Source organism: Geotrypetes seraphini, chromosome 15, assembly GCF_902459505.1.
Source record: "Geotrypetes seraphini chromosome 15, aGeoSer1.1, whole genome shotgun sequence".
In the NCBI taxonomy this organism is placed as follows: Eukaryota; Metazoa; Chordata; class Amphibia; order Gymnophiona; family Dermophiidae; genus Geotrypetes; species Geotrypetes seraphini.
Genome location: NC_047098.1, coordinates 43873536 through 43888323, shown reverse-complemented (window position 1 = coordinate 43888323; position 14788 = coordinate 43873536). Strand labels below are relative to the sequence as shown.

Sequence of the window (14788 nt, the reverse complement as noted above, 5' to 3'; positions counted from 1 at the left end):
GCTTCAAATTGCCCCTTGAGGCAGGGAGGTTTGTTTAGTGATCTATGCCACCAGAAAATCCATTTTCGGTTGAACAAACAGCTACTGGAAATCTTGCGCCATCAGATACAGCTTGGCCGTAGTATTAGCCACTCAAAGGGATTCCTCTGGTGACTTACAGTGGTCAGTGGCCATTTTGTCTGGATGCGAGGGGAAAAAAAAAAAGTGGTTGGAGCCGCAGAACTGTTCATAACTGAGCATTGAGACGATGTAGCTGATGGAACTTCCAGCTTTAACTCTTGCAGTGAGGTGGAAATAAATGCTCAAAAGTGCAGATGCCTTGAACAGCCAGCATACTGTGGGGTCTTTCCCCTGATCTGGGGTCATTACCACCTTTTGACTGCTGTCCTCCTGCAAAGAAGTAGACTCTACCAGAGAGACTTCAATCTGAGATAAAAAGTGGCATGGAGCTGACTTTCCATCCTCCTAGTCAGCGATAAGACTGAACCTCCTGGCCCAAGTCTGCATCCTCATCTGGCCGGGGCACCTGCTGAGAGGAAAACCTGTGGCCATTGGTGTGCTCCTAACAGATGCAGAGGAACCTTGACAGTTTAAAAAAGCAGTGCACATAAGGCTCACAAAATCTGTGGAGAAGCCTAGTGCTGGGAGTTTTGCCAGCCCTGCCGGATCTCCTGGGCTCCAAGGCTCCCTTGTGACTGCGCTTGGCCAATACAGATTTAGAGGGTTTCTGAGAGGGGCTCTTCCCTGGGAACGCACCTCCTGCGGATCCCCAGCCCTGAAGGACTAAAGAGGAGGCTGAGGCTGAGCTCGATGTTTCCACCTTTCCCCTGCAAGCTCTGTTGCACATTGGACAGGGACACTAGTACTGCCCAATTAACTTTGGTGAATCAATTCATTGTCCAAGGCCTCCTAAAGCAACATCAGCAGCGGGACTCTGAACGAGCTGCTTTATGGTCTTCGCAGGGGAAATTGCTCAGTGCGCTGCTTTAGGAGGCCTTGGGGGCATGTCAGGTCTCACCAGGGTGGGGTTCGCTGTATCTGATTTTCTCAAACAATGAATTGATTCACCGGGGGGGGGGGGGGGGGTGTTAACATGCAGGACATAGGGTAGAGAACAGGGAGCGATAAAGAAATAGAAAGAAAGACAGAGAGAGAGAAAGAGATAGAAAGACAAATGTTGGATATGGCAGTGCAAGGTAGAAAAAAATAATCTTATTTTCTATTTTGTGACTACAATATATCAGATTTGAAATATGTATCCTGCTAAAGCTGGTGTTAGATAGCAAGCGTGAGCTAGGACCTAAGAGAGAGGAAAAGTATTTTTGTTTTGTTTACACCACAGTGTTGGTATGGGGTTGAAGAGGGCAAAGGGGGGAGCGTGGTGCTTGCTTGCTTGCTTCAGCATAGGATTTCTGCTGGAATCAAGGGAGAAGAAATTTGCCTCACAGATTCACTGGACAAACCTGGTCTTTTGGCTGCCAGTCAGACCGAGGTCAAACTGAACCTCAGCCCCCGTAAAATCACGCTGCAAAATGGGAGAGGACCAAGCAGCCGGCCACTGTTAGTCCCAGCTAGGCCAGGAAGGAACCCAAGCAGCCTGCGCTCAAGCTCCTGACTGAGGGCCAGATTCTCTAAGCTCTGAAACCATGGTAAAAAAATACTGTGGTGGGAGTGATATTTGTTTTACTGTTGATTCTCAGCACAACAGCATGCAAATTATATGCGTGCTTTATATATGCAGAAAATCATCAGTAAAGGGGAAGAAGGAGCTATGCTCAGAAGAAAAATCACTAGCATAGTTCCTCCTCCTGCCCGTCAGATACAAGACCCTAGAGTTCAGGTATACAAAATTGAATGAATAAATACTTTTGAGAAAAGGCGGGAGAGGGGAGATATGATAGATGTTTAAATATCTACATAATGTAAATGCACATGAGTCGAGTCTCTTTAATTTGAGGGCAATGAGAGGGCATAGGATGAAATTAAGAGGTGATAGGCTCCAGAGCAATCTAAGGAAATACTTTTTTTTACAGAAAGGATGGTAGATGCATGGAACAGTCTCCCAGAAAAGATGCATGCAACAGTCTCCCAGAAGGGGTGGTGGAGACAGACTGTCTGAATTCAAAAGGTCCTGGGATAGGCACGTGGGATCTCTATGAAAGAGATAATGGTTACTGCGGATGGGCAGACTAGATGGGCCATTTGGCCTTTATCTGCCATCATGTTTCTATGTATTGGGCAAGTGTTTATACTTATATCTATAGGAAGGGCATAAGCATGTGTTTGTAGAAATGTGTAGCAAGAGAGGGTGAAGTAATCAGATGTTGGGGGAGTTATGGGGTGTGTGGAGAAGAGGATGGAAGGATGTTTTTTCCCACTTTATTCCTCTTCCTTGCACACTTGTGGCACAGGGTCTGGGCTCCCCACCATTGTGGTTCACTACTACTTGCTCTCTTTCCCTTTTCTATTCTATGCCATCTGGTAGGCACAAAGACATGCATATAGATGGGTCAGTCTGTCCATCCATCCATCACAACAGGTGTTCACACTTGTGTGATGCATGCTTAAAAACCAGCTTATATAGAACACAACAAAAATGCTGATATCAAAACATGTAATAGATTTGTAAGCATCTTGTTTTTCAAACAATCTACCCCACCAGTTCCTATTAACTGGAAGAGAATTTTTAAATGTTCTGACATTATACTAAAAAAGAATAATGTTAAAATATAAGATTACTGTCCATTTTCAAGAATACATGGATAGAATAGCTAAATTCACGTTTGAACTTGTGAACATTAGCACCATCCATTTATTGCAGCTTGAAGATCTGTACTTTCAGCTGCAATAAAATCAGATGACATCTACATTCTTGCTACAAACTGAAATCATAAAATTGAAAGCAAAACTAACATTACCTTTTTAAGAACTTTCATAGCAAAAATCTTTCCAGTGTTTGCTCCTGTTACTTTTCTTACTTGGAAAACCTATACAACAGGAAAGTACAGAATTGTAAGGCATCATACTAAAATCTAACATTTGAATGACCTACAGGTTATTTCTGTATAATGGACTTAATACTGGGAGTGACCCTTCGTAAAAAGTCGTTTATAATGGATAGAAGTTATACACACAAAAATGTGCGCGATACTAAATGTTAAATTTCCAGATATTTTTACATTTAAAATCCAGGAAGAGGTACAACAGTACATGTATCATGTCTAACATAAGTGTAGGGAAACAGGGCATATTCCCTTCCAATCACCTACTCATCAAGGCAGCCCTGTCCATCTTTCAGGTCCTTACATTACTGACTGATTCATCAGCATCCCACAGTAGTACCTATCCAAACTTTTCTTACATCCCCATCACAAATGTCTTACTATTCCCATGGAAAGATACTTTTACTCTCATTAACCCAATTACTATTAAAGGTATTCCTCTGAAACTTATTCATAAGATCAGGATTCTCGGAGTAATTTTTGACGAAAAATTAACTTATCATGATCATATTGGTCATGTTGTGAAATCTACTTTTTATAGTCTCCGCCAAATACGTTCAATGAAAAAATTTTTGTCCAAAATCCCTGAATATTTTGATACATTCCTTAGTAATTTCAAAGATAGACTATTGTAATGCTTTATTTAAAGGAATAGCACAAAAGGAAATTAAGCGCCTGCAGATTATTCAAAATACCTCGATTAAACTTATTGAAAACGCTAAGAAATTTGACCACGTTACACCGTTGCTCGAGAAAGCTCATTGGTTGCCAGTTTCATATCGAATAATGTATAAATTGAATTTGCTCACTTTTAAATCAATAATTTTTAAGACTCTGGCTTTTATTTATAAATTTTTAATTCCCTATAAAACTTCAAGAGTGTTACGGTCAACTGATCAACATTTATTAGTTGTTCCATCGTTAAAAGTTATAGGTACAAGACGACATTCTATTTTTTCAGTTACGGCTTCTCTAGCCTGGAACGCCTTGCCAATTTATTTAAGAGAAGAAAGAATTTTAGAGAGCAACCTTAAAGGATTTCTTTTTAAAGATGCTTTTAGTGATTAATTGATTTTTTTACATTTTATATTGAATCTTTTTTCAGTCCATATCAAATTTCCGTACCTCTCCCTATTGTTTTTATCCTTAAATGTTTCTTTTATATTGAATTGTATTTCTATCCATTACCTTACCTATTGTTGTCATGTATGTTTATTGTGTATTTTTACCCTAAATCTGTAATTGATGATGTACATCGCCTAGAACCTTGAATAGGCGATTAATCAAATCTTATAATAAACTTGGAAACTTGGAATGCACGTTAAAGGCTCTGCAAACAGGAATGCATCTTTTAGCCACTGTTTACCTCTACAACTTGTTTTAATCATTATGCAGTCCTCCACAAGATGTACTCTGATTTTTCATTTCTATACAAAACACATACTACCCTGTTTCCCCAAATATATGACACTGTCTTATATTTTTAAAAACTCCAAAATATGCACAAGGTCTTATTTTCAGGGGGATGTCTTATTTTTCCATGAAGAAGAATACAGTACACATTTATTGCTGAAAAAAAGACATTTATTACCTGTATATGGTACAGGTCATCACAAACCAGAAAAGCTGTATCACAAACCAGAAAAAACTGCATCACAAACCAGAAAAACATTTAAGGCCCTGATTCTCCAAAAGTGCGTCCCGATTTTAGGCAGCTGTAGACGTCCTACAGCTGTCTAATCAGCCAATCGGGATGCACATTTTTTTTAAAAAATGCTCCCCAGGCAGGCCGCCCGGGAGAGGCGTCCTATACTAAATGCCGATTCTGTAACCTGCGTCTTTAGAGAATAGGGTTAAATTAGACGCGGCCGCTATACTTATGGCAGCAAGGGATCTCCCTGCTGCAATATGTATAGCGGCCGCGGTTGTTACGGCCGCCTGTCCCATCACCGACAGGAGAATGCCTAACTCCTCCTGTCGGAACCCCTCCCCCCCTCCCCCCCAAACTCGTAATCGCCGACAGGAGGATGCCCAACTCTTCCTGCCGGAAAGCCCAACGATCCCCCGCCCCAACTAATCTCCCTCCCCCAACTAACCTTTCAATGTTGGTCAGCTGGACAGGTCTTGCTGCCGTCCAGCCGATGGGTCTGCCTCGTGGAAATGAGACAGCACGCCCCTTCCCGGCCCATCCCCGCTAAATCTAAGGCCTGATTGGCCCAGGCTGTAGAAGCCTGGACCAATCAGGCCTTAGGCATAGCGGGTCCGCCCATCCCCACTAATCCTAAGGCCTGATTGGCCAAGGTGCCTAGCCTGGGCCAATCAGGCCTTAGATTTAGCGGGGATGGGCCGGGAAGGGGCGTGCCATCTCATTTCCACGAGACAGACCTGTCGGCTGGACGGCAGTAAGACCCGTCCAGCTGACCAACATTGAAAGGTTAGTTGGGGGAGGGAGATTAGTTGGGGCAGGGGGTCGTTGGGCTTTCCGGCAGGAGGAGTTGGGCATCCTCCTGTCGGCGATTACGAGTTTGGGGGGGGGGGGGTTCCGGGGTTCCGACAGGAGGAGTTGGGCATCCTCCTGTTGGCGATTACGAGTTTGGGGGGGGAGGGGGTTCCGGGGTTCCGACAGGAGGAGTTGGGCATCCTCCTGTCGGCGAATACGAGTTTTGGGGGGGGGGGGGGTCCGGGGTTCCGACAGGAGGAGTTGGGCATCCTCCTGTCGGCGATTACGAGTTTGAGGGGGGGAGGGGGGTCCGGGGTTCCGACAGGAGGAGTTGGGCATCCTCCTGTCGGCGATTACGAGTTTGGGGGGGGAGGGGGCTCGGGGTTCCTACAGGAGGAGTTAGGCATTCTCCTGTCGGTGATGGGGCAGGCGGCCGCAACAACCGCGGCCGCTATACATATTGCAGCAGGGAGATCCCTTGCTGCCATAAGTATAGCGGCCGCGTCTAATTTAACCCGATTCTCTAAAGACGCCGGTTACAGAATCAGCGTTTAGTATAGGACGCCTCTCCCGGGCGGCCTGCCTGGGGAGCATTTTTTTTTTTAAAAACGTGCATCCCGATTGGCTGATTAGACAGCTGTAGGACGTCTACAGCTGCCTAAAATCGGGACGCACTTTTGGAGAATCAGGGCCTCGGTGTACAGAGGCTGTTCCTGGGCTTGTTTTCCTGGACAGCGGAAGCAGGAAGTTGTGTGACCACGCATACGGTACTGTACCAGTACTCTGGATCGCCAAGACATGCTTGCCAAATAGTGCCTTATTTTCGGGGGGGGGGGGCCTTATATTTCCCAGGTGGGGAAAAAAAGGGGGGTGTCTTACTAAAGGAGGAGGTCCTATAATGGGGGAAACACGGTAAGCAGTTAGTGTGCAGTAGTCATTAGCTTGAGTCTACACTAAAACCAACTAGCATGGTAAAAATCTTGTACTTTTTACTGTGGCAGGAATCTGCAAGGCCTACACACTGCTGGCAACAGTGTAGGAGTTCTCAACACCTTCCAGAGATGGTATTAATGTGGCCACATTATCAACAGTCAGGTAGCATGGTAGTTGACTATACCATACTTAAAAATCATACACACACAAGTTTCAAGTTTTATTTATATTTGATTAATCGCTTAATTAAAATTGTTTCTAAGCGAATTACAATATATAAAAGTGACATATAATTAAACATAATACTAAAATAGGAAATAACATATAAGATATTATAAAACTAGCAATTTATACAATGAATACAATTAAAAAAAAATATATATACTATGGCCAAGGAATCCCCATCCATTCTCTCAATCCTGCAAATAAACACCCCAAACAACATACCATAGTTTACTAAACACTCCTCTAAGCGTATAACTACTAGAGTTCACCTCCCATGCTAGTTTGCAACTAACGTGTTAATGTGGGCCCACTGAATAACATGGGGTCATGGGTGAAACACATCAACTGTGTAAGTGCACCTTTGTAAATCTAGCTGTAAGTTTGAATTTCAAAATTACCGTAAGAATCTTTTTTAAAATTGTCTTTACAAATAAACAAGTATATAACGTGTTTAAATTCAGGAAACAAATAATTGCTAAACAAATATTTAAGTACCAAGTAAGACCCCAAAATAAAAAAGGTGACCCACATAAAAGCCAAAAAAAGTTCATCTATGCAATAGGACAAAACCCCTCAAAAACTAAGAAAAACAGATGACTTAGTATTATGCACAGTGTAACATCTGCTCACTGTCTAGAAAGTAAGTGGATCTTCAAGTTAACAGTTTTAGAATCCAAGAAATAAAGGTGGTAGTTAACAGATGACTAAAAAAGGACTACAAAGTCCACATTGTTTAATCTGAACTACACATTTTAAAAAGGTGTTATATAGGACAAGTGTTGCTCTAAAAGGCTAAGGTACACCATGTGCTGAATTGACTTACTCAAGCCTAGAAAGATCCAAATTTTATTGTATAAGCCAACAGAGGACGTGATATAACTGAGTTGTAGAAGTGGCCATGGCATGAAAAAGCAAGCCTATGCTCCAATTCTCGGAGGCTCAAGTTCTGTTTGTTGGTAGCAAAAACATATATTGTACAACCTTATCCACAAAAAGTAAATGTATTCTTTTAAACTACAAGTAACAATATTCATGTATGGATAAAGGAAAAGCTGGGAAGATTTTCCATGAGCATTTCTGCAATCTAGAATGGTACAAGGAAATCAGTGATGGGACAATCGTGCGCTGACAATCGAGCGCTGACAATTTGGCGCAAGACACAAGCGCGCCATGGGAAAACTTAGTTTTAAAGAACTCAGACAGGGGGTGTGGGGGGAACCCCCCCCCCCACTTTACTGCATAGTGTTTGTGCTGCTGTTGGGGGGGGCTTGGGGGGTGCAACCCCCCACATTATAGAGAAAACGGAACTTTTCCTGAAAAAAATCAGAAAAAGTTCAGTTTTCTCTATAATGGAGGGTTCCAACTCCCCAACCCCCCCAACAGCAGCGCAAACACTATGCAGTAAAGTAAGGGGGGGTTTCCCCACTCACACCCCGCTTTGGAGCTCTTTAAAACTGTTTTTCCGTGATGTGCTGGTGTCTTGCGCCGAATTGTCAGCGTGCGACTGACTATGAACCAGGAAATCTTCTACAATCAAGGTTATGTAAATTGTTTCTGCTTGATGTGAATGTGGCCTAGGGGAACCAAGCAGAATGATGTCTTGACTGAGATGAAAAGACAAGACTATTTTGGGGAGAAATTTATGGCGTGCACATCACCACTTACATTAGATAAAAATTTTGTGTATGGAGCATAAAATACTTGGGTTTGTATTTCCCCCAATCCTGCGTGCTGAAGTGATGGTGATAAGAAAATAGCATTGTCCAGGCCAGGAACTTTAGTGATACGGAAAAGTGGTTCAGAGGTAGAAGCAACTAGGCTACAACTAGAAGCAACTAGGCTACAACCAAAATTGAGGTCCCACAATGGAATTGGTGATTGTATAGGTGAAGGAATGAGGTGAATTAATCCTCTGAGAAAGCATCTTACCAAAGGATGAGGAGGAGAAAATGACTTTCCCTGCAAGTCCATGTAGGACAAGACTATTGTTAGATTTCAACTCTTATAGAAGGCTTGAGTTCTAAATTGGATAGATCCAGAAGATACTGTAGGAGAATTTGAACTGAACACTTAACATGATTATAAATTATGCGAGATACACTATATTGTGAATCTTTTCCACTTCAGAGTGCATTTTATCTCTGAGCTGCTGTAAGAATATCTATAATTATAAGTCCCTTGAAGGTCCTGGCTATAAAGGCTAGTGCTCTGAAGTTGGGATGTAGAAGATGGCCTTCCTGCTACTAGAGAAATGGATCAGCCAAGATGGAGAGAACTGTCTACTGCTAGGACAGGCAAGGGGACCAGGGTTGACATGGCCAGTCTGGAGTGTAAGAATGATGTCTGCTGCATCCTGGATTGTCTGAGTGATTTTCAAAATGATTGGGATTGGAGGAAATGCATAAAGGTGATCAGTGGTCCATTAAAAGGCGAATGCATTTCCTGGAGAGACTGTTTGATGAAGGAATGTGTTTGATCTTTAGCCCCTTCTTTATCCCTTTTTCTCAACTAGATTCACATGAGTTCTGAACCAGGATGCAGACAAGAAAAGGAAAAAAAAAAGAACTAGGAAAAATTGTTTCTTCCCACCTTTCTTCCTTTGAACACTTCTTTTCTATCAAATAATTGAAGCTCCTTTCCACTTCCTTTTTTACTTCCTCTCTTTCCTTTAGCTTGCCTTTCTTCTATGCCTATCAAATACTGTACACTGCACTGATATTATTTGTGAAATGTGATATCAAATAATAAAGCTTGAATCCTGGAACACACCTGATGACACTGTGTTGATCTCTGAGGCAAAAAGATCCACTATAGGGGGTCACCCATTTGTGAAATATCCTGTGGATGACTGATGTGGAAACAATCTACTCACAGGTAACAGGATTCTGACGAGTTTGTTCACCAAGCTGTTGTGAATGACTTGAAGAAAGGTACCCATTTTGAGATTATGTTCCATATGTGGTATGTTTCTTTACAGAGAGAGGGACCCCATGTCTCGTCGTTTTTCATGAGATACCCTACTTCTTGGGCACTACAAAGTAAATGGAGCAACAGCCACACTCTCTCTCCTCTGATGGTATGTGAATCACTGCCCCAAGGACAATGACACAATGCAAGTTGTCTGCAGTTGCCCTTGCCTTGGTCTTTCAACTGGAACAGGGGGACTCTACAAAACAGTCTGGAAGAGAAAAACCATAATCTAGGGCATAATCATTCAACACAAATTTCTAGCACCAAATGATCAGTAGTAATGTGGATCCACCATAGATAAAATACTGCCAAATGTCCTCCCACCCTGACCCCCATACCTTCATTGGAAGAGTCTGCTCTAACTGAACTGAAAGGCAGAGGAAGAGGACTCCCTGCCTCCTCTGCGAGAACCCCAAAAGGACTGGGTCCTACTGAAAGGCCTCTTGGAGCATTACTGGACTGGCCCGGCTGATACCTGCAGGCCTCACAAAACCTTCCCCTAGAACAGGGGTGTCAAAGTCCCTCCTCGAGGGCCGTAATCCTGTCGAGTTTTCCCCAATGAATATGCATGAGATCTATTTGCATGCACTGCTTTCATTGTATGCTAACAGATCTCATGCATATTCATTAGGGAAATCCTGAAAACCCGACTGGATTGTGGCCCTCGAGGAGGGACTATGACACCCCTACTTACTTCCCCTAGAGGAAGACCCCCTACTTACACCTCTAGGTCTGTCCTCTAGGAGCCAAGGAACCTTCACCTCCCCTAGGCCCCAAACAAGCTTGTTAAGATCCTCACCAACTAGCATAGACCCACGAAAAAGCAATGAACACTGCTTAGCCTTAGATGCCACATCTGCAGCCCAGACACGAAGCCAAAGAGCCCGGCAAGCTGCTACGTCCAAGTCCATGCTTCTTGTCAAGGCCTGGAGATCATACTGTGTTTCCCTGAAAATAAGACACTGTCATATTAATTTTAGGCCCAAAAAACACACTAGGGCTTATTTTTGGGGATGTCTTATTTTTCCATGAACAACAATCTACATTTACCGGTTTTCATGAACAAAAATAAAACAGTTATTCAAATACAGTCATGTCATCATCTTCTGGAACATCATAACTGTCCAAACAACAAATTACATCATGAATTTCTTGTGACTCCATTTCCATTACAAACATTGGCCCCAATCTCTCATGTCTAGCAAAAGCGCTTTTCTTAAATGAGCACCTCCTGTCCATGTAGCCTGCTCATAATGCATTGGCAACACAAGTGTCAGTGATTTTATCCCATGAATTCTTCACCCAAGGCACAACATCTTGCAATCTAGGCTTCACAAAGTTTCCACGCTGATTTATCTCCATTCTATTTTCAATGTAGTCATTAATTTCAATGTGCAACATTGTTTATTGCAATATCAAGAGTCTAGAGATAGCCAGTCATTCCTGCGGGAATCATTATTTGATCTATTCTTCTCTCTTGAAGGAAGTTCTTCATGTCTTTAGTGTGGTGTGTGCTGGCTGAATCCCAGACTAGCAGACCTCTTTGGCTGCCTCGCAAAACAAGTGGAAGCATTAAATTGACCCACTTCCTTATAACTGCTTGTGTGCACCAGGCTTTTTCAGTTTCATGAACATAAATGCCTGAAACATGTTCAATCTCATCCTTCTTGCCCTTAGCGATGATTAGAGGTAGGGCTTCATTTCCATCCAGACAAATTGCCAAAATACAGGTAACACGTGCACACTGCAGTTTCATCCATAGCAATCATGTTAAAAAGTTAGTATTTAGAAAAGTCGATGCCATCAACAAAGGACTTGAATTCAAGTGCACATTTAATAACTTCAGCATCTTCTAGCTTAAATATTGTTGTTGATCTTCTTAAAGACAGTTCATATCGCTGAAGAAAGCAAGCCAGCCAGTGTTGTGATGCTTTGAATTGTTCTGGGGATATTTCTAATGGTACTGCCATTGCAAGGGCAAATGCTGGAATATCAGCCCTGTGCACAACCAAAGCACTTGTTCTCCTGTCACCACCCCATTCACAGATCATGTCTTCCAGCTCAGGAAATAATGGTTGCCGACCTGATCCACACTTGTGCTTCTTAGCATTTCCGTTGTACACCTTTTGACTGAGGTTATTGTATTCTGCTCACCATTTTCAGACCATTCGGATATACAACTTATTCTTTTTGTAGAAAGCAGTAAGATTTTTGCCCTGAGAGTCCTCCAAGATTCCTTTCCTGTTCTTGACAGAATAGCTCTTTCTTTTTGCACTCATCTTGTCTGGGGGGTCAAAATATTATTTCCGCAGAGAGGTTGAAGCTGTTCTTCAAAGGATGCCTCCAAAGGTTATGAGACACCACTTCAAGTGCTTCAATACAGTGGGAGACTTAGAGCCCAAGTTCTCCTGGGGAGTCTTTGGGGGTGTGTGTGCGCGCAGAATTTATTGCTCCCTGGTGCCCTATACCTGAAGGTGCTGCAATAGAGATGACAGACTGAGAGCAAGTTGTCAATGCTGCAGAGGCAGCAGATTGAAATGGAGCTGCACTGTCAGTGGACTCAAGGACCCTGAGGCAGCCACCAGAAGCCCCAGTTTCAGGCAATGTTGCAGCTGATAACATTGTTTGTTCCGCTCCCTGCCAGTGGTGGAGACAACCGAGACAAAATATAAGTTTGGAGGGACGTTCAGCAGCCACATGGAAACTTCCGTGTGGCTGCTGTAATTACCATACTTTTCTTGCTCACTGTCGGCAGCAGCGAGACAACATCGCAGGACGTTCAGCAGCCGCAGGGAAACTTCCGTGCAGCTACTGCAATTACTTTTCCTGCTCACTGGTGGGAGCAGCAGTGGCGGAGATGGAGACATCGCAGGTTGGAGGGGGCTGAGTCGCGCTTCTTCCGGGGTCTAGGGCTTATTTTTGGAGTAGGGCTTATATTAAGATCTGCACCGAAAATCATGCTAGGGCTTATTTTCAGGCTAGGTCTTATTTTCAGGGAAACATGGTAGATAATATCTGCCAAAAAGGAAGAACCCATCTCCAACTTAACCACCAAATCAAAACTCCTCTGCAACAAGGAGTCTAATTTGCAATCCTGCTTATCCTTCAAGGCTTCTCTTCCATCCACTGGAATTGTGGTCATTTTAATGGCCGCTGTGACCACTGCGTCCATTGTAGGAGGTTGAAAAGAGTCCCTATCTACCTGAGGGCTAGATAGAATCTAGACATAACCTTAGAGATCCAACAAGGGGAATCTGGTACAGACCACTCCGCCTGAATAATGTCTTGTAGATCCTGATTCATGGGAAAAGTGCAAGAAGGTTGTCCGATCCCTTCACCAAAGGAAATCGACCTGCTTCCCCTCTGCAACCCCACCACAGGGGTCTCAACTTCCTCAAAGTACAAGACTGAGAAGACCTGAGAAATCAGCTCTTGAAGTTCATCCTGATAAAAAATTGTATAATAGAAGAATGCACTCCTACTGGAGAATCCTCCCCCAGCTTGCAGCTGATCTTCATAATCCTCAACCACAGTAAGATCCTTCTCAGCTAGAAAGGAAGGCAGATCTTCCCATTCTACAACCCAACCCAGATGAGGCTTCTTAGCCACCGGAGGAACTTGGACTGACCCAGAGGTAGAGCCCAGACATGAGTTTATCTGGGCCTAAACGTGGCCTAGACAAATTCAGGAGGAAAGCTAGTCCCCCTCTCCAAATGCTGACAAAGGTCTTTCCAAAGATTCCTTTGCAACCACAGAGACACAGAAGTGACACAATCTGAAACTGAAATGGCAGCCATTCATGCCAAATCCTCCACCGGGTGCAGAAACAGAAGCTAGCCCTCTCAAACTCAATGTAGACTCTTCTCCTGTGCAGTCCTGCTGCTTTCCCACTGCAACCGATGATGCAGAGGACTTTGCTTCACCATAGAGTTGACAGCCCACCCACAAACTGTCTACTCACTTTACAGTGTTGTGGCTTCTCTGCCGACACGCGCTAGAGAAAGACCACACGGTAAAAAGGAACTCCCCCAAGAAGGAGGTTGCACTGAAACAAAGAATGACAGTTATAGTTTAAAAAAATTTTTGTGAGAAAAAAATTAAACTGCAGTCTCTTTGTAAGCCAACTGCAATCAAACTGCCAGCCAGGTTCTCAATGGTCCAGCGTGCAGTGCTGGAGCCGAGGCACACTGTCCTGCCCTCAGGAAAAGATAGTGGGGGGAGGGACACGGGTAATACACCCCAAGGGGAAAAGAAGTGACCCCTCCACAGACCATAGCCCCTAGACACACCGAAAAGACAGGTACAGTATCACAACTGGAAAGGCAATTCTAGCCTCTGAATGCTCAAAGAGAAAAAGGAAGGAAGAAAACAAAGTGCCCAGACAAGGGCCTACCAAACCACGATCCCGATGGCACAGGCAGAATGTTCACCACCTGCTGGAGCCTGAGAATATACTGGATATATAGGTTCTGCACAGGGATTGTATGCTCTGTAAGATTTTGTGTTCCCAGTCTCCACTTGCTGGTAGGTGTACATAACTCTACAGTCAGTGACTGGACAAGTCTGGATAGGCAAACAAAGAAAACCTATTTGTTCAGACGGTTTCTAGGGGAGTGATTTATTGTAAATTGTACCGCCTTTTGTGTAATTCGCTGTAGATGTACAGTGTTTCTTTATGTTAACCGCATAGAACTGAAAGATGTTTGCAGTACACAAATAAAGTGTGACAAGTTGTGTTATGTTTAACCATAAAAATATATTACTTTAATTTACTTTTAATTCTCTTAACCTCAAAAGGAATGAACAATCAAGCCCTTACCTTTCCATAGCCACCTTTGCCCAGGACACGAAGCAACTCGAAGCATTCTGGTCTAATCTTCTCTGGACCTTTGTTCACAATTGTTTCTGAGATCTCAAACTTCTCACAATGTTCCATACCCCTGAATGGTGAAAGAAACACTCATAAAAAACACAGGATTTGAATTCTAAGTTCTCTCGAGAGACAAAATAGTACAAAAAGAGAAAACAAAATGGAGCAGCATACATATTATACATACAAAAAGAATGAAGTAATTAGCATGAAGTAATTGAGTCATATTATTTTTGAAACTTGGATTTCAGATTTATTATTCAAATTTTGGTAAAAAAGCAAGCTCAAGATGAGTCACAATCAGGTACATAAGTTATTTCCCTGTCCAAGTGGGCTTACAATCTAATT

General features: G+C 43.1%; 1 protein-coding gene across 1 annotated transcript in view; it reads right to left on the bottom strand.

Moving 5' to 3' along the window:
* The window catches only part of RPS6KB1 (ribosomal protein S6 kinase B1), a 142766-nt gene that overhangs the window by 109464 nt on the left and 18514 nt on the right, over nt 1–14788 (bottom strand). Inside the window, exons 3-4 of the mRNA XM_033921296.1 lie at nt 14390–14510; nt 2919–2987 (exon numbers count right to left, since the gene is read on the bottom strand). Of these exons, the coding sequence (XP_033777187.1) occupies nt 2919–2987; nt 14390–14510 (190 nt within the window). The remainder of the gene's footprint in view (nt 1–2918; nt 2988–14389; nt 14511–14788) is intronic.